This window comes from Scyliorhinus torazame, chromosome 29 (assembly GCF_047496885.1).
Source record: "Scyliorhinus torazame isolate Kashiwa2021f chromosome 29, sScyTor2.1, whole genome shotgun sequence".
Classification (NCBI taxonomy): Eukaryota; Metazoa; Chordata; class Chondrichthyes; order Carcharhiniformes; family Scyliorhinidae; genus Scyliorhinus; species Scyliorhinus torazame.
Window position 1 is genome coordinate 19,121,145 of NC_092735.1, and position 22,411 is coordinate 19,143,555.

Genomic DNA, 22,411 nt, shown 5'->3' on the forward strand with positions numbered 1-22,411 from the left:
TCTGCCCACAGACCCCAAACTCTGCCCACAGACCCCAAACTCTGCCCATCAACCCCAAACTCTGCCCATCAACCCCAAACTCTGCCCATCAACCCCAGACTCTGCCCATCATAAACCCCAAACACTGCCATCAACCCCAAACTCTGCCCATCAACCCCAGACTCTGCCCATCATAAACCCCAAACACTGCCATAAACCCCAAACTCTGCCCATCGACCCCAGACTCTGCCCATCGACCCCAGACTCTGCCCATCGACCCCAGACTCTGCCCATCGACCCCAAACTCTGCCCATCGACCCCAAACTCTGCCCATCGACCCCAAACTCTGCCCATCGACCCCAAACTCTGCCCATCGACCCCAAACTGGAATTGTTGTTTGGCGCACGAGCAACGCGGGGACCTTTTCGGCGACACACCCAGCCCAGCTTCCGGTGATCGCGTGTGTGGAAAATCCACTGAAATTAGCCGCGAGCAGCGGGGAGATGTCGACTTTCACGGAGGAATATACGGCGGAGGTGAGTCAGCCGGGGTCCAGGCCGAGAATCCGGTTGTTTTTCCTGATGTCCCGACACATGGTCCCGGCCCCTTAAAATAAGCCGCAATCCCCCATAAACCCCAAACTCTGCCCATAAACCCCAAACTCTGCCCATCATAAATCCCAAACACTGCCCATAAACCCCAAACTCTGCCCATCAACCCCAATGCCCATAGACCCCAAACTCTGCCCATCAACCCCAAACTCTGCCCATCATAAACCCCAAACTCTGCCCATAGACCCCAAACTCTGCCCATCAACCCCAAACTCTGCCATAAACCCCAAACTCTGTCCATTGACCCCAAACTCTGCCCATAAACCCCAAACTCTGCCCATCAACCCCAAACTCTGCCCATCGACCCCAGACTCTGCCCATAAACCCCAAACTCTGCCCATAAACCCCAAACTCTGCCCATAAACCCCAAACTCTGCCCATAAACCCCAAACTCTGCCCATAAACCCCAAACTCTGCCATAAACCCCAAACTCTGCCATAAACCCCAAACTCTGCCCATCATAAACCCCAAACTCTGCCCATCATAAACCCCAAACTCTGCCCATCAACCCCAAACTCTGCCCATAAACCCCAAACTCTGCCCATCATAAACCCCAAACTCTGCCCATCATAAACCCCAAACTCTGCCATAAACCCCAAACTCTGCCATAAACCCCAAACTCTGCCATAAACCCCAAACTCTGCCCATCATAAACCCCAAACTCTGCCCATCATAAACCCCAAACTCTGCCCATCAACCCCAAACTCTGCCCATCATAAACCCCAAACACTGCCATAAACCCCAAACTCTGCCCATCAACCCCAAACTCTGCCCATCAACCCCAAACTCTGCCCATCAACCCCAAACTCTGCCCATCAACCCCAAACTCTGCCCCTCAACCCCAAACACTGCCATAAACCCCAACCTCTGCCCACAGACCCCAAACTCTGCCCATCATAAACCCCAAACTCTGCCCATCATAAACCCCAAACTCTGCCCATCAACCCCAAACTCTGCCCATAAACCCCAAACTCTGCCCATCATAAACCCCAAACTCTGCCCATCATAAACCCCAAACTCTGCCCATCAACCCCAAACTCTGCCCATAAACCCCAAACTCTGCCATAAACCCCAAACTCTGCCCATCAACCCCAAACTCTGCCCATCAACCCCAAACTCTGCCCATCAACCCCAAACTCTGCCCATTAACCCCAAACTCTGCCCATCATAAACCCCAAACACTGCCCATCGACCCCAAACTCTGCCCATCAACCCCAAACTCTGCCCATCGACCCCAAACTCTGCCCATCGACCCCAAACTCTGCCCATCAACCCCAAACTCTGCCCATAAACCCCAAACTCTGCCCATCATAAACCCCAAACTCTGCCCATCATCAACCCCAAACTCTGCCCATCAACCCCAAACTCTGCCCATCAACCCCAAACTCTGCCCATCAACCCCAAACTCTGCCCATCAACCCCAAACTCTGCCCATCATAAACCCCAAACTCTGCCCATCATAAACCCCAAACTCTGCCCATCAACCCCAAATTCTGCCCATCAACCCCAAACTCTGCCCATCAACCCCAAACTCTGCCCATCATAAACCCCAAACTCTGCCCATCATAAACCCCAAACTCTGCCCATCAACCCCAAACTCTGCCCATAAACCCCAAACTCTGCCCATCATAAACCCCAAACTCTGCCCATCATAAACCCCAAACTCTGCCCATCGACCCCAAACTCTGCCCATCGACCCCAAACTCTGCCCATCATAAACCCCAAACTCTGCCCATCATAAACCCCAAACTCTGCCCATCATAAACCCCAAACTCTGCCCATCAACCCCAAACTCTGCCCATCAACCCCAAACTCTGCCCATCAACCCCAAACTCTGCCCATCAACCCCAAACTCTGCCCATCATAAACCCCAAACTCTGCCCATCGACCCCAAACTCTGCCCATCATAAACCCCAAACTCTGCCCATAAACCCCAAACTCGGTCCATCAACCCCAAACTCTGCCCATCGACCCCAAACTCTGCCCATCGACCCCAAACTCTGCCCATCGACCCCAAACTCTGCCCATCAACCCCAAACACTGCCATGAACCCCAAACTCTGCCCATCAACCCCAAACTCTGCCCATAAACCCCAAACTCTGCCCATCAACCCCAAACTCTGCCCATCAACCCCAAACTCTGCCCATCAACCCCAAACTCTGCCCATCGACCCCAAACTCTGCCCATCGACCCCAAACTCTGCCCATCAACCCCAAACTCTGCCCATCAACCCCAAACTCTGCCCATCAACCCCAAACTCTGCCCATTAACCCCAAACTCTGCCCATCATAAACCCCAAACACTGCCCATCGACCCCAAACTCTGCCCATCAACCCCAAACTCTGCCCATCGACCCCAAACTCTGCCCATCGACCCCAAACTCTGCCCATCAACCCCAAACTCTGCCCATAAACCCCAAACTCTGCCCATCATAAACCCCAAACTCTGCCCATCATAAACCCCAAACTCTGCCCATCAACCCCAAACTCTGCCCATCAACCCCAAACTCTGCCCATCAACCCCAAACTCTGCCCATCAACCCCAAACTCTGCCCATCATAAACCCCAAACTCTGCCCATCATAAACCCCAAACTCTGCCCATCAACCCCAAATTCTGCCCATCAACCCCAAACTCTGCCCATCAACCCCAAACTCTGCCCATCATAAACCCCAAACTCTGCCCATCATAAACCCCAAACTCTGCCCATCAACCCCAAACTCTGCCCATAAACCCCAAACTCTGCCCATCATAAACCCCAAACTCTGCCCATCATAAACCCCAAACTCTGCCCATCATAAACCCCAAACTCTGCCCATCGACCCCAAACTCTGCCCATCGACCCCAAACTCTGCCCATCATAAACCCCAAACTCTGCCCATCATAAACCCCAAACTCTGCCCATCATAAACCCCAAACTCTGCCCATCAACCCCAAACTCTGCCCATCATAAACCCCAAACTCTGCCCATCAACCCCAAACTCTGCCCATCAACCCCAAACTCTGCCCATTAACCCCAAACTCTGCCCATCAACCCCAAACTCTGTCCATTGACCCCAAACTCTGCCCATAAACCCCAAACTCTGCCCATCAACCCCAAACTCTGCCCATCGACCCCAGACTCTGCCCATAAACCCCAAACTCTGCCCATAAACCCCAAACTCTGCCCATAAACCCCAAACTCTGCCCATAAACCCCAAACTCTGCCCATAAACCCCAAACTCTGCCATAAACCCCAAACTCTGCCATCAACCCCAAACTCTGCCCATCAACCCCAAACTCTGCCCATCAACCCCAAACTCTGCCCATCAACCCCAAACTCTGCCCATCAACCCCAAACTCTGCCCATCAACCCCAAACTCTGCCCCTCAACCCCAAACTCTGCCATAAACCCCAAACTCTGCCATAAACCCCAAACTCTGCCCATCAACCCCAAACTCTGCCCATCAACACCAAACTCTGCCCATCAACCCCAGACTCTGCCCATCATAAACCCCAAACTCTGCCATAAACCCCAAACACTGCCATAAACCCCAAACTCAGCCCATAACCCCAAACTCTGCCCATCATAAACCCCAAACTCTGCCATAAACCCCAAACACTGCCCATCGACCCCAAACTCTGCCCATCAACCCCAAACTCTGCCCATCAACCCCAAACTCTGCCCATCATAAACCCCAAACACTGCCCATCATAAATCCCAAACACTGCCCATCAACCCCAAACTCTGCCATAAACCCCAAACTCTGCCCATCAACCCCAAACTCTGCCCATCATAAACCCCAAACACTGCCATAAACCCCAAACTCTGCCCATCAACCCCAAACTCTGCCCATCAACCCCAAACTCTGCCCATCAACCCCAAACTCTGCCCATCAACCCCAAACTCTGCCCCTCAACCCCAAACACTGCCATAAACCCCAACCTCTGCCCACAGACCCCAAACTCTGCCCATCATAAACCCCAAACACTGCCCACAGACCCCAAACTCTGCCCATCAACCCCAAACTCTGCCATAAACCCCAAACTCAGCCCATCAACCCCAAACTCAGCCCATAACCCCAGACTCTGCCCATCAACCCCAAACTCTGCCCATCAACCCCAAACTCTGCCCATCAACCCCAAACGCTGCCCATCATAAACCCCAAACTCTGCCCATCAACCCCAAACTCTGCCCATCAACCCCAAACTCTGCCCCTCAACCCCAAACACTGCCATAAACCCCAAACTCTGCCCACAGACCCCAAACTCTGCCCATCATAAACCCCAAACACTGCCATAAACCCCAAACTCTGCCCACAGACCCCAAACTCTGCCCATCACCCCAAACTCTGCCCATCAACCCCAAACTCTGCCCATCAACCCCAGACTCTGCCCATCATAAACCCCAAACACTGCCATCAACCCCAAACTCTGCCCATCAACCCCAGACTCTGCCCATCATAAACCCCAAACACTGCCATAAACCCCAAACTCTGCCCATCGACCCCAAACTCTGAAAATCGACCCCAAACTCTGCCCATCAACCCCAAACTCTGCCCATCAACCCCAAACTCTGCCCATTAACCCCAAACTCTGCCCATTAACCCCAAACTCTGCCCATCAACCCCAAACTCTGCCCATTAACCCCAAACTCTGCCCATCAACCCCAAACTCTGCCCATCGACCCCAAACTCTGCCCATCGACCCCAGACTCTGCCCATCGACCCCAGACTCTGCCCATCGACCCCAGACTCTGCCCATCGACCCCAGACTCTGCCCATCGACCCCAGACTCTGCCCATCGACCCCAGACTCTGCCCATCGACCCCAAACTCTGCCCATCGACCCCAAACTCTGCCCATCATAAACCCCAAACTCTGCCCATAAACCCCAAACTCTGCCCATAAACCCCAAACTCTGCCCATAAACCTCAAACTCTGCCCATAAACCTCAAACTCTGCCCATAAACCCCAAACTCTGCCCATCAACCCCAAACTCTGCCCATCAACCCCAAACTCTGCCCATCAACCCCAAACTCTGCCCATCAACCCCAAACTCTGCCCATCAACCCCAAACTCTGCCCATCAACCCCAAACTCTGCCCATCAACCCCAAACTCTGCCCATCAACCCCAAACTCTGCCATAAACCCCAAACTCTGCCCATCAACCCCAAACTCTGCCCATCAACCCCAGACTCTGCCCATCATAAACCCCAAACTCTGCCATAAACCCCAAACACTGCCATAAACCCCAAACTCAGCCCATAACCCCAAACTCAGCCCATAACCCCAAACTCTGCCCATCATAAACCCCAAACACTGCCCATCGACCCCAAACTCTGCCCATCAACCCCAAACTCTGCCCATCATAAACCCCAAACTCTGCCCATCGACCCCAAACACTGCTCATAAACCCCAAACTCTGCCCATCAACCCCAAACTCTGCCCATCATTAACCCCAAACACTGCCCATCATAAATCCCAAACACTGCCCATCAACCCCAAACTCTGCCATAAACCCCAAACTCTGCCCATCAACCCCAAACTCAGCCCATAACCCCAAACTCTGCCCATCAACCCCAAACTCTGCCCATCAACCCCAAACTCTGCCCATCAACCCCAAACTCTGCCCATCAACCCCAAACTCTGCCCATCATAAACCCCAAACACTGCCATAAACCCCAAACTCTGCCCATCAACCCCAAACTCTGCCCATCAACCCCAAACTCTGCCCCTCAACCCCAAACACTGCCATAAACCCCAAACTCTGCCCACAGACCCCAAACTCTGCCCATCATAAACCCCAAACACTGCCCACAGACCCCAAACTCTGCTCATCAACCCCAAACTCTGCCATAAACCCCAAACTCTGCCCATCAACCCCAAACTCAGCCCATAACCCCAGACTCTGCCCATCAACCCCAGACTCTGCCCATCAACCCCAAACTCTGCCCATCAACCCCAAACTCTGCCCATCAACCCCAAACTCTGCCCATCATAAACCCCAAACACTGCCATAAACCCCAAACTCTGCCCATCAACCCCAAACTCTGCCCATCAACCCCAAACTCTGCCCATCAACCCCAAACTCTGCCCCTCAACCCCAAACTCTGCCCACAGACCCCAAACTCTGCCCATCATAAACCCCAAACACTGCCATAAACCCCAAACTCTGCCCACAGACCCCAAACTCTGCCCACAGACCCCAAACTCTGCCCACAGACCCCAAACTCTGCCCATCAACCCCAAACTCTGCCCATCAACCCCAGACTCTGCCCATCATAAACCCCAAACACTGCCATCAACCCCAAACTCTGCCCATCAACCCCAGACTCTGCCCATCATAAACCCCAAACACTGCCATAAACCCCAAACTCTGCCCATCGACCCCAGACTCTGCCCATCGACCCCAGACTCTGCCCATCGACCCCAGACTCTGCCCATCGACCCCAAACTCTGCCCATCGACCCCAAACTCTGCCCATCGACCCCAAACTCTGCCCATCGACCCCAAACTCTGCCCATCGACCCCAAACTCTGCCCATCGACCCCAAACTCTGCCCATCGACCCCAAACTCTGCCCATCAACCCCAAACTCTGCCCATCATAAACCCCAAACTCTGCCCATAAACCCCAAACTCTGCCCATAAACCTCAAACTCTGCCCATCAACCCCAAACTCTGCCCATCAACCCCAAACTCTGCCCATCAACCCCAAACTCTGCCCATCAACCCCAAACTCTGCCCATCAACCCCAAACTCTGCCCATCAACCCCAAACTCTGCCCATCAACCCCAAACTCTGCCCATCAACCCCAAACTCTGCCCATCAACCCCAAACTCTGCCCATCAACCCCAAACTCTGCCCATCAACCCCAAACTCTGCCCATCAACCCCAAACTCTGCCCATCAACCCCAAACTCTGCCCATCAACCCCAAACTCTGCCCCTAACCCCAAACTCTGCCCCTAACCCCAAACTCTGCCCCTAACCCCAAACTCTGCCCCTAACCCCAAACTCTGCCCCTAACCCCAAACTCTGCCCCTAACCCCAAACTCTGCCCCTAACCCCAAACTCTGCCCCTAACCCCAAACTCTGCCCCTAACCCCAAACTCTGCCCCTAACCCCAAACTCTGCCCCTAACCCCAAACTCTGCCCCTAACCCCAAACTCTGCCCCTAACCCCAAACTCTGCCCCTAACCCCAAACTCTGCCCCTAACCCCAAACTCTGCCCCTAACCCCAAACTCTGCCCATAACCCCAAACTCTGCCCATAACCCCAAACTCTGCCCATAACCCCAAACTCTGCCCATAACCCCAAACTCTGCCCGTAAACCCCAAACTCTGCCCGTAACCCCCAAACTCTGCCCGTAACCCCCAAACTCTGCCCGTAACCCCCAAACTCTGCCCGTAACCCCCAAACTCTGCCCGTAACCCCCAAACTCTGCCCGTAACCCCCAAACTCTGCCCGTAACCCCCAAACTCTGCCCGTAACCCCCAAACTCTGCCCATAAACCCCAAACTCTGCCCATAAACCCCAAACTCTGCCCATAAACCCCAAACTCTGCCCCAAAACCCCAAACTCTGCCCCAAAACCCCAAACTCTGCCCATCAACCCCAAACTGCCCACCAGAAGCCCCAAGTTCTGTCCATAGACCCCAAACTCTGCCCATAAACCCCAAACATTGCCCATCATAAACCCCATACTCTGCCCATCATAAACCCCAAACTCTGCCCATCATAAACCCCAAACTCTGCCCATAAACCCCAAACTCGGCCCATCATAAATCCCAAATACCGCCCACCATAAATCCAAAACTCTGCAGATCATTAAATATCATCTTTTTAAGCATCATCTCTGAACATCTCCACTTGTTTATATCCTGTCAGTGTTGAGTTATAGCGAAGGTTCAGAATGTTCTACTTTCTTCAAAACCATTTCCCCGCCCCCCCCCCTTTCTTTGCCTTAAATTCCCATTATTTGCATATTTATTTTAAAGTAAAATATTGTATTTAATGTCGAGGCTGTATCTAATGTCTAGGCTGCAGTTAATATGTAGCCCATATCCACTGTTTAGACAAGTTAATGTCTAGACTATCTAATGTCTAGACTGTATCTAATATCAAGACTAGTTAATATCGAGATTAGTTGATATCAGGACTATCTAATGTCTAGAATGTAGTTAACATCTGGACTGTAGTTAACATATAGACATTTTGTTCTCCCCTGGTGGCTTTCTTTCTCTATTCCGCCCCCTTCAGATTTTATTTACAAAAATATACTTTATTCATAACATTTGTTATCAGTGCCGGCCATGCTCGACACCACTTTCAAAAAATGGAGACAGGATTGGGGGGGGGGCGCTAACAGTTAGGGACTTTACATGGGGGAGAGACTAGCCACACTGAGCGAATTGACGGAGGACCTGGAACTACCGACAGGACAGGAACATAGGCACCTCCAGATAAAGCGCTTTCCCCGGGAGGACACAGCAGTTACCCCAGGGCATTGGGAACCACATTATTGGAGGACCTGATAAACACGGACAGTAAGGAAGGAGGAAACTGCGGGAAAATCTACGGGCAGCTACTGGACAGGGCGAGACTACCACTGGACGAAGCCAGACGAAAATATGGAGATGAACTGGAGACAGAAGCTGCATACTGGCTGGCAGACCTGGTGGAAATGTCTTCATTTGGAGAAGATGAAGTACACCATCCGAGGGTCGGAAGAAGGCTTCCTCAAAGCATGGGGGCAGTTCGTCGGTCTGTTCCAAGACCTGTTCGAGGCCAACAGCGGCTCGGGAAAAAGCGAGAGACGGGAGAGAGCAGACAGAGATACACAACACTAAGGGATGGGGGGAGGAAGAGAGGAGGAAACTCAGGGGAACTACAGGGAGAAACGCACAAGGCCGGCAACTGAAAACAAGGGAAGGGGGAGGGGAAAGGGGGAGAATAGGAGCTAGGGGACAGAACACCCAGAACGAAAGAGGGGGATATCAGGGAGGGGGTGGCAGCGAGAGAGGAAGGGAGGGAGAGGAAACATCAAGAACAATTGTATGTACATAAGAACTGCAAAAAAGAACTACTCAAAATAAATATTGGGTGCAACGTTTTATTATGTATAATTGAAAATGAGAATAAAAATGTTCAAAAAAAATTGTGCGTCCTGAGAGGAGGCTGATTCTCCCACCTGCCCCGTAACCCAGTTGACCAAATCGGGACCTGCAACACCACGCTTGTCTACCCAGATAAGGAGAACCCCCAGAAGGGAGGAACGCTGGAATGCTCGGATTAATAAAAGACCGTCAGTCACAGACCAGCACTGTGTGTGCCATTACAAGGAGGATACTAGGGGACAAAGCAGCGCTGCTTCAACAGAAACTAAAACACGTCCTCTCCATGGCAGACCCAACGACAACGAGGAGGGCACTCAGCAAGCCACCGTATAAGACAACTTGGAGGAGGGCGCCAAACTCTCCCACCAACCTACCCTCAGACCGAGGAAGGGCTCCAACAATGCAGATCCACAGTATACAGACTCTCACTCACAACAAATCAAGCAAGGATTAACCAACCACATCCAGGCGCACACCACCACACATTTCCCCCCCCCCCCCCCCCCACCCCCACTATTCCAGTATCGCCAGAGAAGCCAACCACAAGGAAGAGTCACAAGGAACCCAATCCTCTCCAGGCCACATGATCTGTCGGGGCTTTCGTAAGAGATAAGCACAGATTCTCAAGACTCAAAAATACAAATTAAAAACCCGGTCTAGATAGCACTAACTGGGGGCCTTCCTCAATCCGAGCGGAGGACTTGCCAAACCTTACCACCCACCACCACGCCAACCATCCCCCCCCACCACCCAGCCATCGCTCCACTCATCTTTTGTACAAATGAGATAAGGGGTGTCTAAAATGCACTCCCTCTTTTTAAGTACAAGGATTACAGCACATAGAAAAGGACAAGACTGCACAATCCACCTGACACATTACTGACTCCGTATCTTTAGCCAAAACAGGATAACAGACAACCCTTGCCTCTGCTCAATCATACACCCTTGTCAGGAATAAAAGACAATAACATGAAATCAGCAGCATAATCACAAGGGAACAAAGCCCAAGTTTATTGATGAGCTGTGGGATAATACCATCCGTGGTGCTGGGAAAGTCCCAGGCCATGACAGGATCGTCGAGAAACCCTCAGGATCCCTTAAAGTTCCATCGAACGAAGCATATTTACCTCCGTCAGGCCGTCGTCCCGGTGTCCAGACATCAAGGAACCCACCATGGAACAGGATTTCCAAGGACCAAAGGCAAGCCCTCACCAAGGAGATTACTCTAACAAATAACGGGATTCTCTTCTCCGCTTCCACTGATCTTTCAACGATATTTCTCAGTTCCTCAAAGTGAGCTCCAAAATCCTGCACCTCGGAGCTGAGCCCATCGTCCAGAACATCAATCACAGTGGCAGCCATCATCTTCATGCCGACAGTACCACCGAGGTGTAGCACGCTCACCAGCAAAACTGTCACTGCCAAGCTGGGCCTCCTCATCGTTAAAATCGAGCCAGGATTTTCCAGGGACATAGGGCAAGACATATCCCAAAAGTAAATAATTATGGGAAGTGCATTAGGTTAAAATAAAGGCTCAATAGCCAAGCAGAGTGTAACCTGTTTATTTCCTTTGTTCCACAATTCTTTTATTATATTGCTTTGTCTGTGGATCTATATTAGGGACGTGCCTTTAAGCAGAAGACTCAAAGTTGAAACAACCTGCTTGTCAGGACACTGTGTTCCCAGGTTTTGTTTTGGGAGATGGGAAACCAGACTCTTCGGCACCAGTTGGATCTTCGGAACTGGTTGTGTAGGGAGTCATTCCGATTGGTTTATTGGCAACCAGTGGGTTGGCTAGGGACAGTGTTCTGCTGACAACGGTTAGTGATTGGATCCTGCGTGATGCTTTCTGAGAGAACTTGCTGGAAGAGATTAGACCTCGGATGGGAAAGGAACCTCGCGTGCTCTCTCTCGCCGCTTTTCCTCCCTCTCTCTCGCCCTCTCTACCATCATTATATCCAGTAAACCTGAGGAAGGAGCAGCGCTCCGAAAGCTAGTGATTCGAAACAAACCTGTTGGACTTTAACCTGGTGTTGTAAGACTTCTTACTGTGCTCACCCCAGTCCAACGCCGGCATCTCCACATCACAAATAAGTCCAATAAGGAGAGACTGCTTTACCCAGATAGTGCTGGGAATGTGGAACCCGTTACAGCAAGGAATAATCCCAAGGGAGTATGGATGAATCTATCAGAAAAGCATGACATGTTTTTTCCCCTGCTCTCTGGTACACCTAGATCTTAATTATACTGAAAACTCCAAACTGAACGGTCAAAACCCTTTCATTACACCGTGTGAAAAGAGCTGGAAATACCTGCGCCTGTTGTAATTTCCCCACTTGTTCGTAAATCTTGTCTTGTTCCCCCGTTAATGCTAAGTTTTCTTTCTCTTTCACAGTACGATCCATATGCCTACAATGCCGACTATGACCTTCATACCGGTAAATCTTTGCTTTTAATTCTTTTTTAAAATTTGGTACGTTTGCTTTGGAAATTGTCGACATGTCAAGATGTGTGAGCGTCTAGGCTGCATGATTATTGCCTCGGACTGTAGAGAGGAGCTGATCCTCTCTTCCAGAGAGTCAATCAGTCACTCAATAGGCCCCAATTGCCCTGTGTGGGAATCCCCAAAGTGGGCAGCGCAGACGGGGGCGTGGTGGAGTTCCATCTGATTTTAACAGCCAGGCCTGATGTGCATATACCTTCCCCAGGAGCCCTAGCTGGTTGTGGGATCTCCACGCTCTAAATGGCCTGTGACTTGGGCCTATTTTGAAGGCATATCTGGCTCAGTAAATGAGCACGTCACCTGGTATTGTACAAAGCCAGGTGGGCCTGGTGAATAAAAGCAAAATGCTCCAGGTGCTAGAGATCTGAAATAAAAACAGTTAGGTTCAGTACCAAAGCTGCAGAAAGGAGAACTCGGCCATGTTCCTTACCCGTGATCCGTTATTGCAAATCATCTGAAACGTGCTGTCAATTTAAAAATGCTCATTTAGGCGAATTACGAATTGTCCTCAGCATATCCAACACCATGTGGGGCGGGAGAGGAGGGGAAGAATATTGGGAAGGGGGTGCAAGTATTGTAAAAGTCTCTCCTATGTTCTCAGGTGACCCCAAACAGGACCTGGCTTACGAGCGGCAGTACGAACAGCAGACCTACCACGTGATCCCGGAAGTAATCAAGAATTTCATCCAATACTTCCATAAAACCGTCACTGACCTCATGGACCAGAAGGTCTACGAGTTGCAGTCTAACCGTGTGTCCAGCGATATGATTGAACAGAAGCTGTATGAAATTCAGGATATATATGAAAACAGGTACTGATGGTAAATATATAGAATTGAACAGCACATACAATGCTTGTCAAACTGCTTTCGCGCTGGGCTATATCTTGTTAAAAGGCCAGTTTTTTTTGTTTCTGCCTTTTTTGTTACATTTGATCCATGCTTTTGCAGGGGGAGAACATGAATGCGTAAGAAATTGGAACAGGGCTAAGCCATATGAATCCTCGAGCCTGCTTGCCTGCCATATCACCATGTCTCTCTCAGTATCTACCTTGTGAGGCCCTCTAAGAATTTTATGCATGTCGATGATCTCCTGTTCTATATTCCAGAGGGGAAAGCCCCATTCTGCTTGGGCTCTCCTCACAGCCTCTCCTCATCCCAGGAATTAATGAATTTATGGGGTGGCCTAGTGGTATTGTTACTATACCTGTCACCCAGAGACCCGGGGTAATGCGCGGGTCAGGGTTGAATCCCGCCACGGCAGATGGCGAAATTTGAATTCCATCATTTTTTTAAAATGTTGAATTAAAAGCCTGACGATGACCATGAAACCATCATCGATTGTCATGCAAGCCCATTGGGTTCACTAATGTCATTTGGAAAAGGAAATGTGCCGTCCTTACCCGGTCTGTGACCCCCAGATCCGTAGTAATGACCTCCGAAATGGCCTACTCAGTTGAAGGGCAATAAATACCAGTGGTGCCCACCTCCCATGAAGGAATAAAACCAATCTAGTTAACCTGTGTTGCAGTCCCTCCATTTCTTAAAACCATACACACTTCAGTCTCCCAAAGCCCTATTTCGTTGCAGTGGGACTTCCTGATGCTTGTATGCCAACTCCCTTGCAAAAAGAAATTTGTTTCAAATTGCTATACCTGCACACTTCCTGGGAATGGCGGGACTGACGTATGAGGAGAGATTGAATTCGGTTAGGATTGTATTCGCTGGAGTTCAGAAGACTGAGGGGGGATCTCCTAGAAACCTATAAAATTCTAACAGGACTGGACAGGGTGGATGCAGGAAGGATGTTCCCGATGGTGGGTGTGTCCAGAACCAGGGATCACAGTCTGAGGATACGGGGTAGGCCATTTAGGACAGAGACAAGGAGAAATCTCTTCACATAGAGTGGTGAGCCTGTGGAATTCATTACCACAGAAAGTAGTTGAGGCCAAAACATTGTATGTTTTCAAGAAGCAGTTAGATATTGCACCTAGGGTGAAGGGGATCAAAGGATATGGGGGTGGGTGGGGGAGAAACGGGCTTAGGCTTTTGAGTTGGATGATCAGCCATGTTAATGAATGGCGGAGCAGGCTCGAAGGGCCGAATGGCCTCCTGCTCCTATTTTCTATATTTGTACAAGGATGCCCAAATCTCTCTTTTTGCCAACATTTCCTAGTCTCCTTTCAAAACAAAATTCTGATTTTCCATTCTTCCTACCAAAGAAGTCCATCTTCTTGCCCAACCACTTAGCCAGTCGCTATCCCTTTGCGTCCTCCTGAACGATCACTTTCCCACCTAGCTTTGTATCGTCAAAAAACGTGGACACATTACACTTGGTCCCCTCATCAAAGTCACTGTTATAGGTCCTAAATAGGTGCAACAGGACCATTAATCTTTGTGGTACCTCACTAGTTGCACCCTGCCATTCCGCAAATGACTCATTTAATTTTATTCTTTGTTTTCTGTCCATTAATCAATCCTCAATTCAAACAAATGTATTACCACAAATCTCATGAGCCCTCATCGTGTGTATCAACTTCTTGGCAGCCTCTTGAATGCCTTCTTAAAATCCAAATATACTGCATCTATTGGTTTCCTCTTCATCTATCCCGCTGGTTGGGCGGCACGGTGGCGCAGTAGTTAGCACTGCTGCCTTATGGCGCCGAGGGCCCGGGTCACTGTCCATGTGGCGTTTGCACATTCTCCCCGTGTCTGCGTGGGTCTCACCCCCACAACCCAAAGATGTGCAGGGCGGGTGGGTTGGCCACGCTAAATTGCCCCTTAATTGGGAAGAAAAATCAATTGGGTACTCTAAATTTATTTTTAAAAAGAAAAAAAAATCTATCCTGCTGGTTACATTCTCAAAAAACTCTTAACAGATTTGTCAAACAAGGTTTCACTTTACTAAAACTGTATTTGCTCTGTCTAATCATATAGTGATTTCTAAGTGCTCTGTTGCCATGGCCTTAATAATAGAGTCTGGCATTTTCCTTATTGCTGATGTCAGAATGGCTGGCCCATAGTTCGCTGTGTGTGTCCCTCCCTCTTTACTTGAGTGATAGGGTAATGCTTGCTACCTTCAAATCCACAGGGGCCATTTTAGGATGTGGGAAATTCTGAAGATCCAAACGAATACATTTGCTATCTCTGCCGCCGTCTCTTTTAAAAGCCATGGCTGATTTGTCAGCTTTTAGTCCCATTAGTTTCTGGAATATTTTTCTTCACCAATTTTCATTACTTTAACTTTCCCTCTCTCAATAGACCTTTGGTTCGCCACAACGTCCCGTAAGATCCTCACTTGACGTCATTAATAAAGTAAATTTGGTGTATATCAATTTGATTTTGTCAGTTCCACTTTAACTTGGTTTGCCAAATACTTCCTCTTCTGTGCTTGCTTGCTCACATAAACTTTGTTGCAGCGCATCCAACCTCGCCCTCATTCCCTCTTCCTCATGCTGCCGACCTTGGAGTCCCCACACCACCTCGGGCCTTGTGCACCACCATCAACCCTCCCTCCCCCCACACTCCTCACAACTGACCTTTCATGCATTCCACCCACTACAACTGGCCTTGGGTGCCCACCACCACTGGCTTTGCATCCCCCCCCCTCTCCCAAAAACCATTGTCCTTGTGCCCCTCCCTCAACCCGGCCTTGTGCCCTGCCTGAATTTACCCCTGAATTTTCACTTTGAATTGTTGGTGACTATTGATAGGGATTGGGAAGTCCGTCACTAAGGCACCCATTATTGATTTGATTTGATTTATTGTCCCATGTGCCGAAGTACAATGAAAAGTATTTTTCTGCGGCCAAGGGAGCGTACACAGTAGCCAAAAGAATAATCAACAGAGTACATTGACAAATGTTACATCGACAAACAGTGATTGGTTACAGTGCGGAACAAGGGGCCAACCAAAGCAAATACATGAACAAAAGCAGCATAGGGCATCGTGAATAGTGTTCTTACAGGGAACAGATCAGTCCGAGGGGGAGTCGTTGAGGAGTCTAGTAGCTGTGGGGAAGAAGCTGTTCCTATGTCTGGATGTGCGGGTCTTCAGACTTCTGTATCTTCTGCCTGATGGAAGGGTCTGGAAGAGGGCAAAGCCTGGGTGGGAGGGGTCTCTGACAATGCGGTCTGCCTTCCTGAGGTAGCTAATACGATGTTTCATATTCCACTGAAGCATAGCTTCAGAAGCATATTTAACTTGTTAAAAAAAGAAATTGATTAAACTCAACAGTACAAAACTGGTCAGCAAAGCATGTCTACGGTGTAAATATTATCCAGTTGCAATGTGAACAATTTCTGAAATTTTGAGCAGCATCTTTTAATTCTCCTGTTTCCTCAGCTGGAACAAACTGACAGAAAGATTCTTCAAAAACTCTCCATGGCCCGAGGCAGAAGCTATTGCATCCATCTGTCGAAATGGTACGGCTCTCATTTTCACCTTGCACAAAATGATGTTGTTTGTTAATGTACTGGCTCATGGACTGGTGCCTTGCCAAAGTTATCTCCCAGCAGTAGAACAGGCGGTTCAATACCAGAAAGTCAAGCAGTGAAGGATAGAACTGGAACTTAATCTTTACACACTTTATTTACAGTAAGAAATGTTACAAGCATGCGTTTCTGGACCATGCCGACTTCAGTTTCGGTCTGTTCCCATCGACTTAAGAGCAGAAGTGAATCCCTGGAGGACCATAATTGAATATAGTTAATATACAATTAATGTAGGATTAACGTAAGTCTGCAACAAAGAATTAATTCTGTTTAAATCTCCCATCACAAAATATGCTATCTTTATCCTTAAGGGCATCTTACTTCCACACATATAGCCCACGCTGAAACAAGATCGTCATCAGACCTTAGGAAGATTGAGGTCTACATTTAACAAGTTGTGCCCTGTATTATTCAAGAATGTAACGGGTGCAGCAATAACCAATTTAAAGGGACAGCAACCATTGCCTGATCTATATGCGCATCCGGCCATTGCTAAAGTGATCCAGTTCCTTTATTTTTTGGGCTGCTTTGGCCTGAAGTGAACAAAGGTCTTGTTAGACGTTTTAGTTGCTGTGAAATGAAGAGTCTAAAGTTCTTGTTCCTTTTCACCAAACACCATTTATTTCACTTCCACAGCCTCTGCACAAAACTCTTAACAACACATCACCTGCCAGAGGCCACCTGAAGCCCCTTTACATATCAGTGTCAATTAATGGATACTCCTTAGTAGTAAGGAGGGCTGTTGTCGGCTGCAAAGAGACATAGATAGGATGCAGAGCTGGGCTGAGAAGTGGCAGATGGAGTTTAACCCTGAAAAGTGTGAGGTTGTCCATTTTGGAAGGACAAATATGAATGCGGAATATAGGGTTAACGGTAGAGTTCTTGGCAATGTGGAGGAGCAGAGAGATCTTGGGGTCTATGTTCATACATCTTTGAAAGTTGCCACTCAAGTGGATAGAGCTGTGAAGAAGGCCTATGGTGTGCTCGCGTTCATTAACAGAGGGATTGAATTTAAGAGCCGTGAGGTGATGATGCAGCTGTACAAAACTTTGGTAAGGCCACATTTGGAGTACTGTGTACAGTTCTGGTCGCCTCATTTTAGGAAGGATGTGGAAGCTCTGGAAAAGGTGCAAAGAAGATTTACCAGGATGTTGCCTGGAATGGAGAGTAGGTCTTACGAGGAAAGGTTGAGGGTGCTAGGCCTTTTCTCATTAGAGCGGAGAAGGATGAGGGGCGACTTGATAGAGGTTTATAAGATGATCAGGGGAATAGATAGAGTAGACAGTCAGAGACTTTTTCCCCGGGTGGAACACACCATTACAAGGGGACATAAATTTAAGGTGAAAGGTGGAAGATATAGGAGGGATATCAGAGGTAGGTTCTTTACCCAGAGAGTAGTGGGGGCATGGAATGCACTGCCTGTGGAAGTAGTTGAGTCGGAAACATTAGGGACCTTCAAGCAGCTATTGGATAGGTACATGGATGACGGTAAAATGATATAGTGTAGATTTATTTGTTCTTAAGGGCAGCACGGTAGCATTGTGGATAGCGCAATTGCTTCACAGCTCCATGGTCCCAGGTTCGATTCCGGCTTGGGTCATTGTCTGTGCGGAGTCTGCACGTCCTCCCCGTGTCTGCGTGGGTTTCCTCCGGGTGCTCCGGTTTCCTCCCACAGTCCAAAGATGTGCGGGTTAGGTGAATTGGCCAATGATAAATTGCCCTTAATGTCCAAATTGCCCTTGGTGTTGGGTGGAGGTGTTGAGTTTGGGTATGGTGCTCTTTCCAAGAGCCGGTGCAGACTCAAAGGGCCGAATGGCCTCCTTCTGCACTGTAAATTCAATGATAATCTATGATTAATCTAGGACAAAGGTTCGGCACAACATCATGGGCCGAAGGGCCTGTTCTGTGCTGGATTTTCTATGTTCTATGTTAACATAAATGAGACAACTAATTGCAATGTCTCTTGACCCATTACTTAACAGTCTCCCCTTCCTTGGAGAAAAAAAATAATTAGGTGAAAACAAAATTTCAAGAAACTCAATAACACTGCTTTTTACCACTCTCCTTATTTTCTTTGTTTCCCACACAAGTGGGCAAGATTTACCATTGTTCCCCAAAAGGAAAATTATAAAACCTCCTGCGCTTGAAACCCCATCACATAAATTTGCGTAGGACGCATCACTATAAACTATGGGTTCAAGTGCTTAAGGTCACCTAAAACCGGGAACTTCAAAACACACTCCTGCATTTTTAGTTTGGCCAACGCTTTATTTGCTCTTATTATGTCTTCCACTTTGGGATCATTCATTTTTGTACTCAACTCTAAGACATCAAAACTCACGTCCGGTCTAGTCTGTTTACCTAACCAGTTCAGTTGCCCAATTAAACTTTGCAGTTGCTCTTTTTTTATCTTTGAAACCATTGCGTCTTTTTGTGAAACTCGGCCACGACTAATTGCTATTGGGGTGATGCTTTCCAAGTAAGATTGCTGACGTAAAGTTGCCCCTAACTTAGTCTGTCCAATATATTTAAATGCACCGGAAGCCTGACTTCCAACCCTGAATTCTTTCCTCAAACCAGAGATTACAATAGCTTCAAAATCACTAGTCCCACCCCACAAAAAATCATTGACATGCATCATAAAAATGCCAGAAAGATTTCCTTTATAGTGCCAGTAAAACATTGCAGGATCTGCTTTCAACTGGCAACAGCCTAACTTTAACAAAACTGAACTTACCGAAAAATACCAGACTCTAGATGCATCATTTAATCCATATACACATTTGTTCAACTTCCAGAGTAACCCTTCTGTGTTAGCTGCTTCTTTAGGAGGACGGAGAAAAATGTCTCTCTGGAGCTGATGCCCCTGCAAAAAGGCAGCTTTTATATCTATAGATTTGCATTCCCATGCCTTTGTGGCTAATAGAGCCAAGAAGATCTTTAAAATAACCTTTCCTGCTTCTGTAGGTGAATCTACCCTTAAATCCTGATCTTCTAAGTTTTCTTCAAATCCCCTTGCCACGAGCCTGGCCTTTGCCTTATAAGTTCCATCCGGAAGAACCTTTTCCGTGCAAATCCATCTGTGGGATAGAGCTCTTTGTCCCCTATCCGGTACTTCCGTGTATACCCCAAATTCACTCCAACTATGCAATTCTTGCTGTTTAGCTTCTTTAATAACTTTTTCATCTAATTTATTTGAAGCCACCAAAATCTCACGTGCATGTGGGCTTCTACTCCTATTAGTATTCGTAGTCTTACTCATGTTCCGAGATCTTGACAAACTACGTCCCCTCTCCCGCCTGGTATCTCGTTCTGTACTGCTACTGCTTGATCTTTCCCTTCTGCTGTGGGATGTCCTTTCAATATTTCCCGACCTTTTCCTGCGGGCCTGTTCACTATCCGATGTACTATCTGAACAGGCACTGCGTTTCTGTGCCCTCCAATTTTGAACTTCGTTTTCCTAATCCATTGTCTTGACTCCTTCCCCTAAATGCTGTACATTCAACCAATGTTTATACTTTCCAGTGGCCTTCCCTGCTCTACTAATAACAGTTGCATCCTTCCATTGACTAGACCCTTCAGGCAAGTATGTCACTTTTGTACCAAAGAGCAGTTGCTCTTTCAGAAAAATGGCCTGTTCTAATTCATAAGTGTTGTGTTCCTCCACAGAAACCCTGTCTATATCAATTAATTGGTCCTCATAGTTCTGTAACACATGCGTACCAGATGACTCTGGTTCCTCGTCATGTCTGTCTGCTCTGTCTCAATCTGAAAATTTATAATCTGTACCCATTGTCCTTGATGAATGGACCCTAACAGTTTGATTACCATGTTGCAAAATAATTGTTTTGCCATCTATGCCTATGATCGTCCCTGGGCCTTTCCATTCATTAAAATTGTCTCTCTTATAGTATACCATGCCTCCTTGCTGAAAAATGGTATCTGATGGCCGTACGTTATGTCTTAAAGCTCTGCGAATTCTTTCAGAGACTTCTGCTTCCAAAAAAGCTTTTCTACTGCTTTGTAATGCATTTAAATGTTCAGCAAAACCAGAGCTAATTGTAGTCCCTTCCCAAGCTGGTGGCTGGTCATCCAAAATGGACGGAATTTTAGAATTTCTACCAAACACTAATTGATAAGGACTATAGCCCCCAACCATCTGCAATGAATTATTTGCATGTACTGCCCATGCTAAAGCTGAATTTAGCCTGCAATTTGGTTGATCTGCCAAAATTTTCCAAAGCATGTCATCGATGACAGCATGATTTATTTCACAGACACCATTACTAAATGGGCTTTCTGCAGCCGTATTCATAACTCTGATATTCATGTTTTCACACATATCCCTAAACTCATCATTAGCAAATTCTCCCCATTGTCCGTAAGGAATTTTGCCGGTGGACCCATTCCTGTCCCTATCCATGTTTTCACGATTTGATCCAGAATTACTCTTTTCTTTACTTCGTACAATCGTTGATTGACTAAATCTGGTTGCTAAATCTACAAAATGCAAAATAAATATATTATTTGCTTTATCCCAGATCTTAAGGTCCATGGCCACAATGTCGTTAAAATCCCTGGCCAAAGGTAGGGTTACTATCGGTCGTGCTGGTGTCCTTCTGTACTTCCTACAAACTTCACAGCAGTCACTAACCTGTTCTATCAGTTTAGTATAGTCGTCATCCCTTACCCCTGCATCCTTTAATAAATTTTTCAGCCTCTGAGGAGACGGATGTGCAAATTGCCTATGCAGTTTTAATACCACAAGCTTTTTATCAGCTAAAGTCCCATTTTCAACTGCCATTAACACACCCTTAACCACTCTACTTGAAAAATTATTTGTCAGTAATGGAATACAATAGTGTCCCGACTGTGTAAATTGTAAGTCCACCGTCTTTCCAAAAACTGTTGCCTTATCCTGTTCCATATCCAGTTTCACGTGTGCTTTCTTCATCGATGGTCTGCTCAGAAGCAAAGGTATCTCACTTGATACAACATCCGTGCTAATGAAATGATTCACTCCGGCAATATTGCAAGGGATCACCACTCTTTTCAGCGACTTCAGAGTATTATCATCCCCAAACCTGAAACTTGTGGAACTTTCAAATTCCTTAGCCTTGTTACGATTTTCAGCATTCAAAGAGTCCAGGTAACATTTTAACCAGTCAATTCCACATGTGCAGCCACTGTCCAATACAACACAGTTGAAGGATTCTGCAACCAACACCCTCATTACCGGTGTAAAACTGCTTGTCAATAGGACAATACCTTCTTTCTGGTCACTATCTTTTTCCTCTTCTGACTCTTCCGTGTCATGTGTCGCTTAAAACACTCTTATCATAACGAGTTGGACAGTTGAAAGCATAATGGTATTGAGAGTCACATCGAAAACATCGATTTATCATGCCCCGTGCATTTCTGGGGTTCATCTTCCTATTGTAGGTTCGAACTGGGTTTCTGTCTTCATAATTTCCTTGTCTCGGTCTCCGTCTATAGTCTTGAGCCCTGTTCGTAGCCATACGATTTTGCCATCCTGTTACGAGTGTATCTTCCATATTCTGCCTTATTGCAGGCTTACCTATTTGGGTCATCAGAGCCATCGGAATCGAATGTTTCCCCAGAAACCTTTGTAAAGCTTTTGTCATCTGTTCGAATAAGGTATCCTTATCAGTAAACTGAACTCCTGCCAAAACCAGGAGACTATCCATGTTGCTCACTCTAGCACAGTCAAGTA

General features: G+C 47.8%; 1 protein-coding gene across 1 annotated transcript in view; it reads left to right on the forward strand.

The window, feature by feature from the left end:
- The first annotated feature begins 369 nt into the window (after positions 1 to 369).
- eif3s6ip (eukaryotic translation initiation factor 3, subunit 6 interacting protein) overlaps positions 370 to 22,411 on the forward strand; it is a 51,889-nt gene continuing 29,847 nt past the window's right edge. Inside the window, exons 1-4 of the mRNA XM_072492137.1 lie at positions 370 to 515; positions 12,078 to 12,120; positions 12,787 to 12,997; positions 16,529 to 16,608. Coding sequence (XP_072348238.1) covers positions 483 to 515; positions 12,078 to 12,120; positions 12,787 to 12,997; positions 16,529 to 16,608 — 367 coding nt within the window. The 5' untranslated portion in view covers positions 370 to 482. The remainder of the gene's footprint in view (positions 516 to 12,077; positions 12,121 to 12,786; positions 12,998 to 16,528; positions 16,609 to 22,411) is intronic.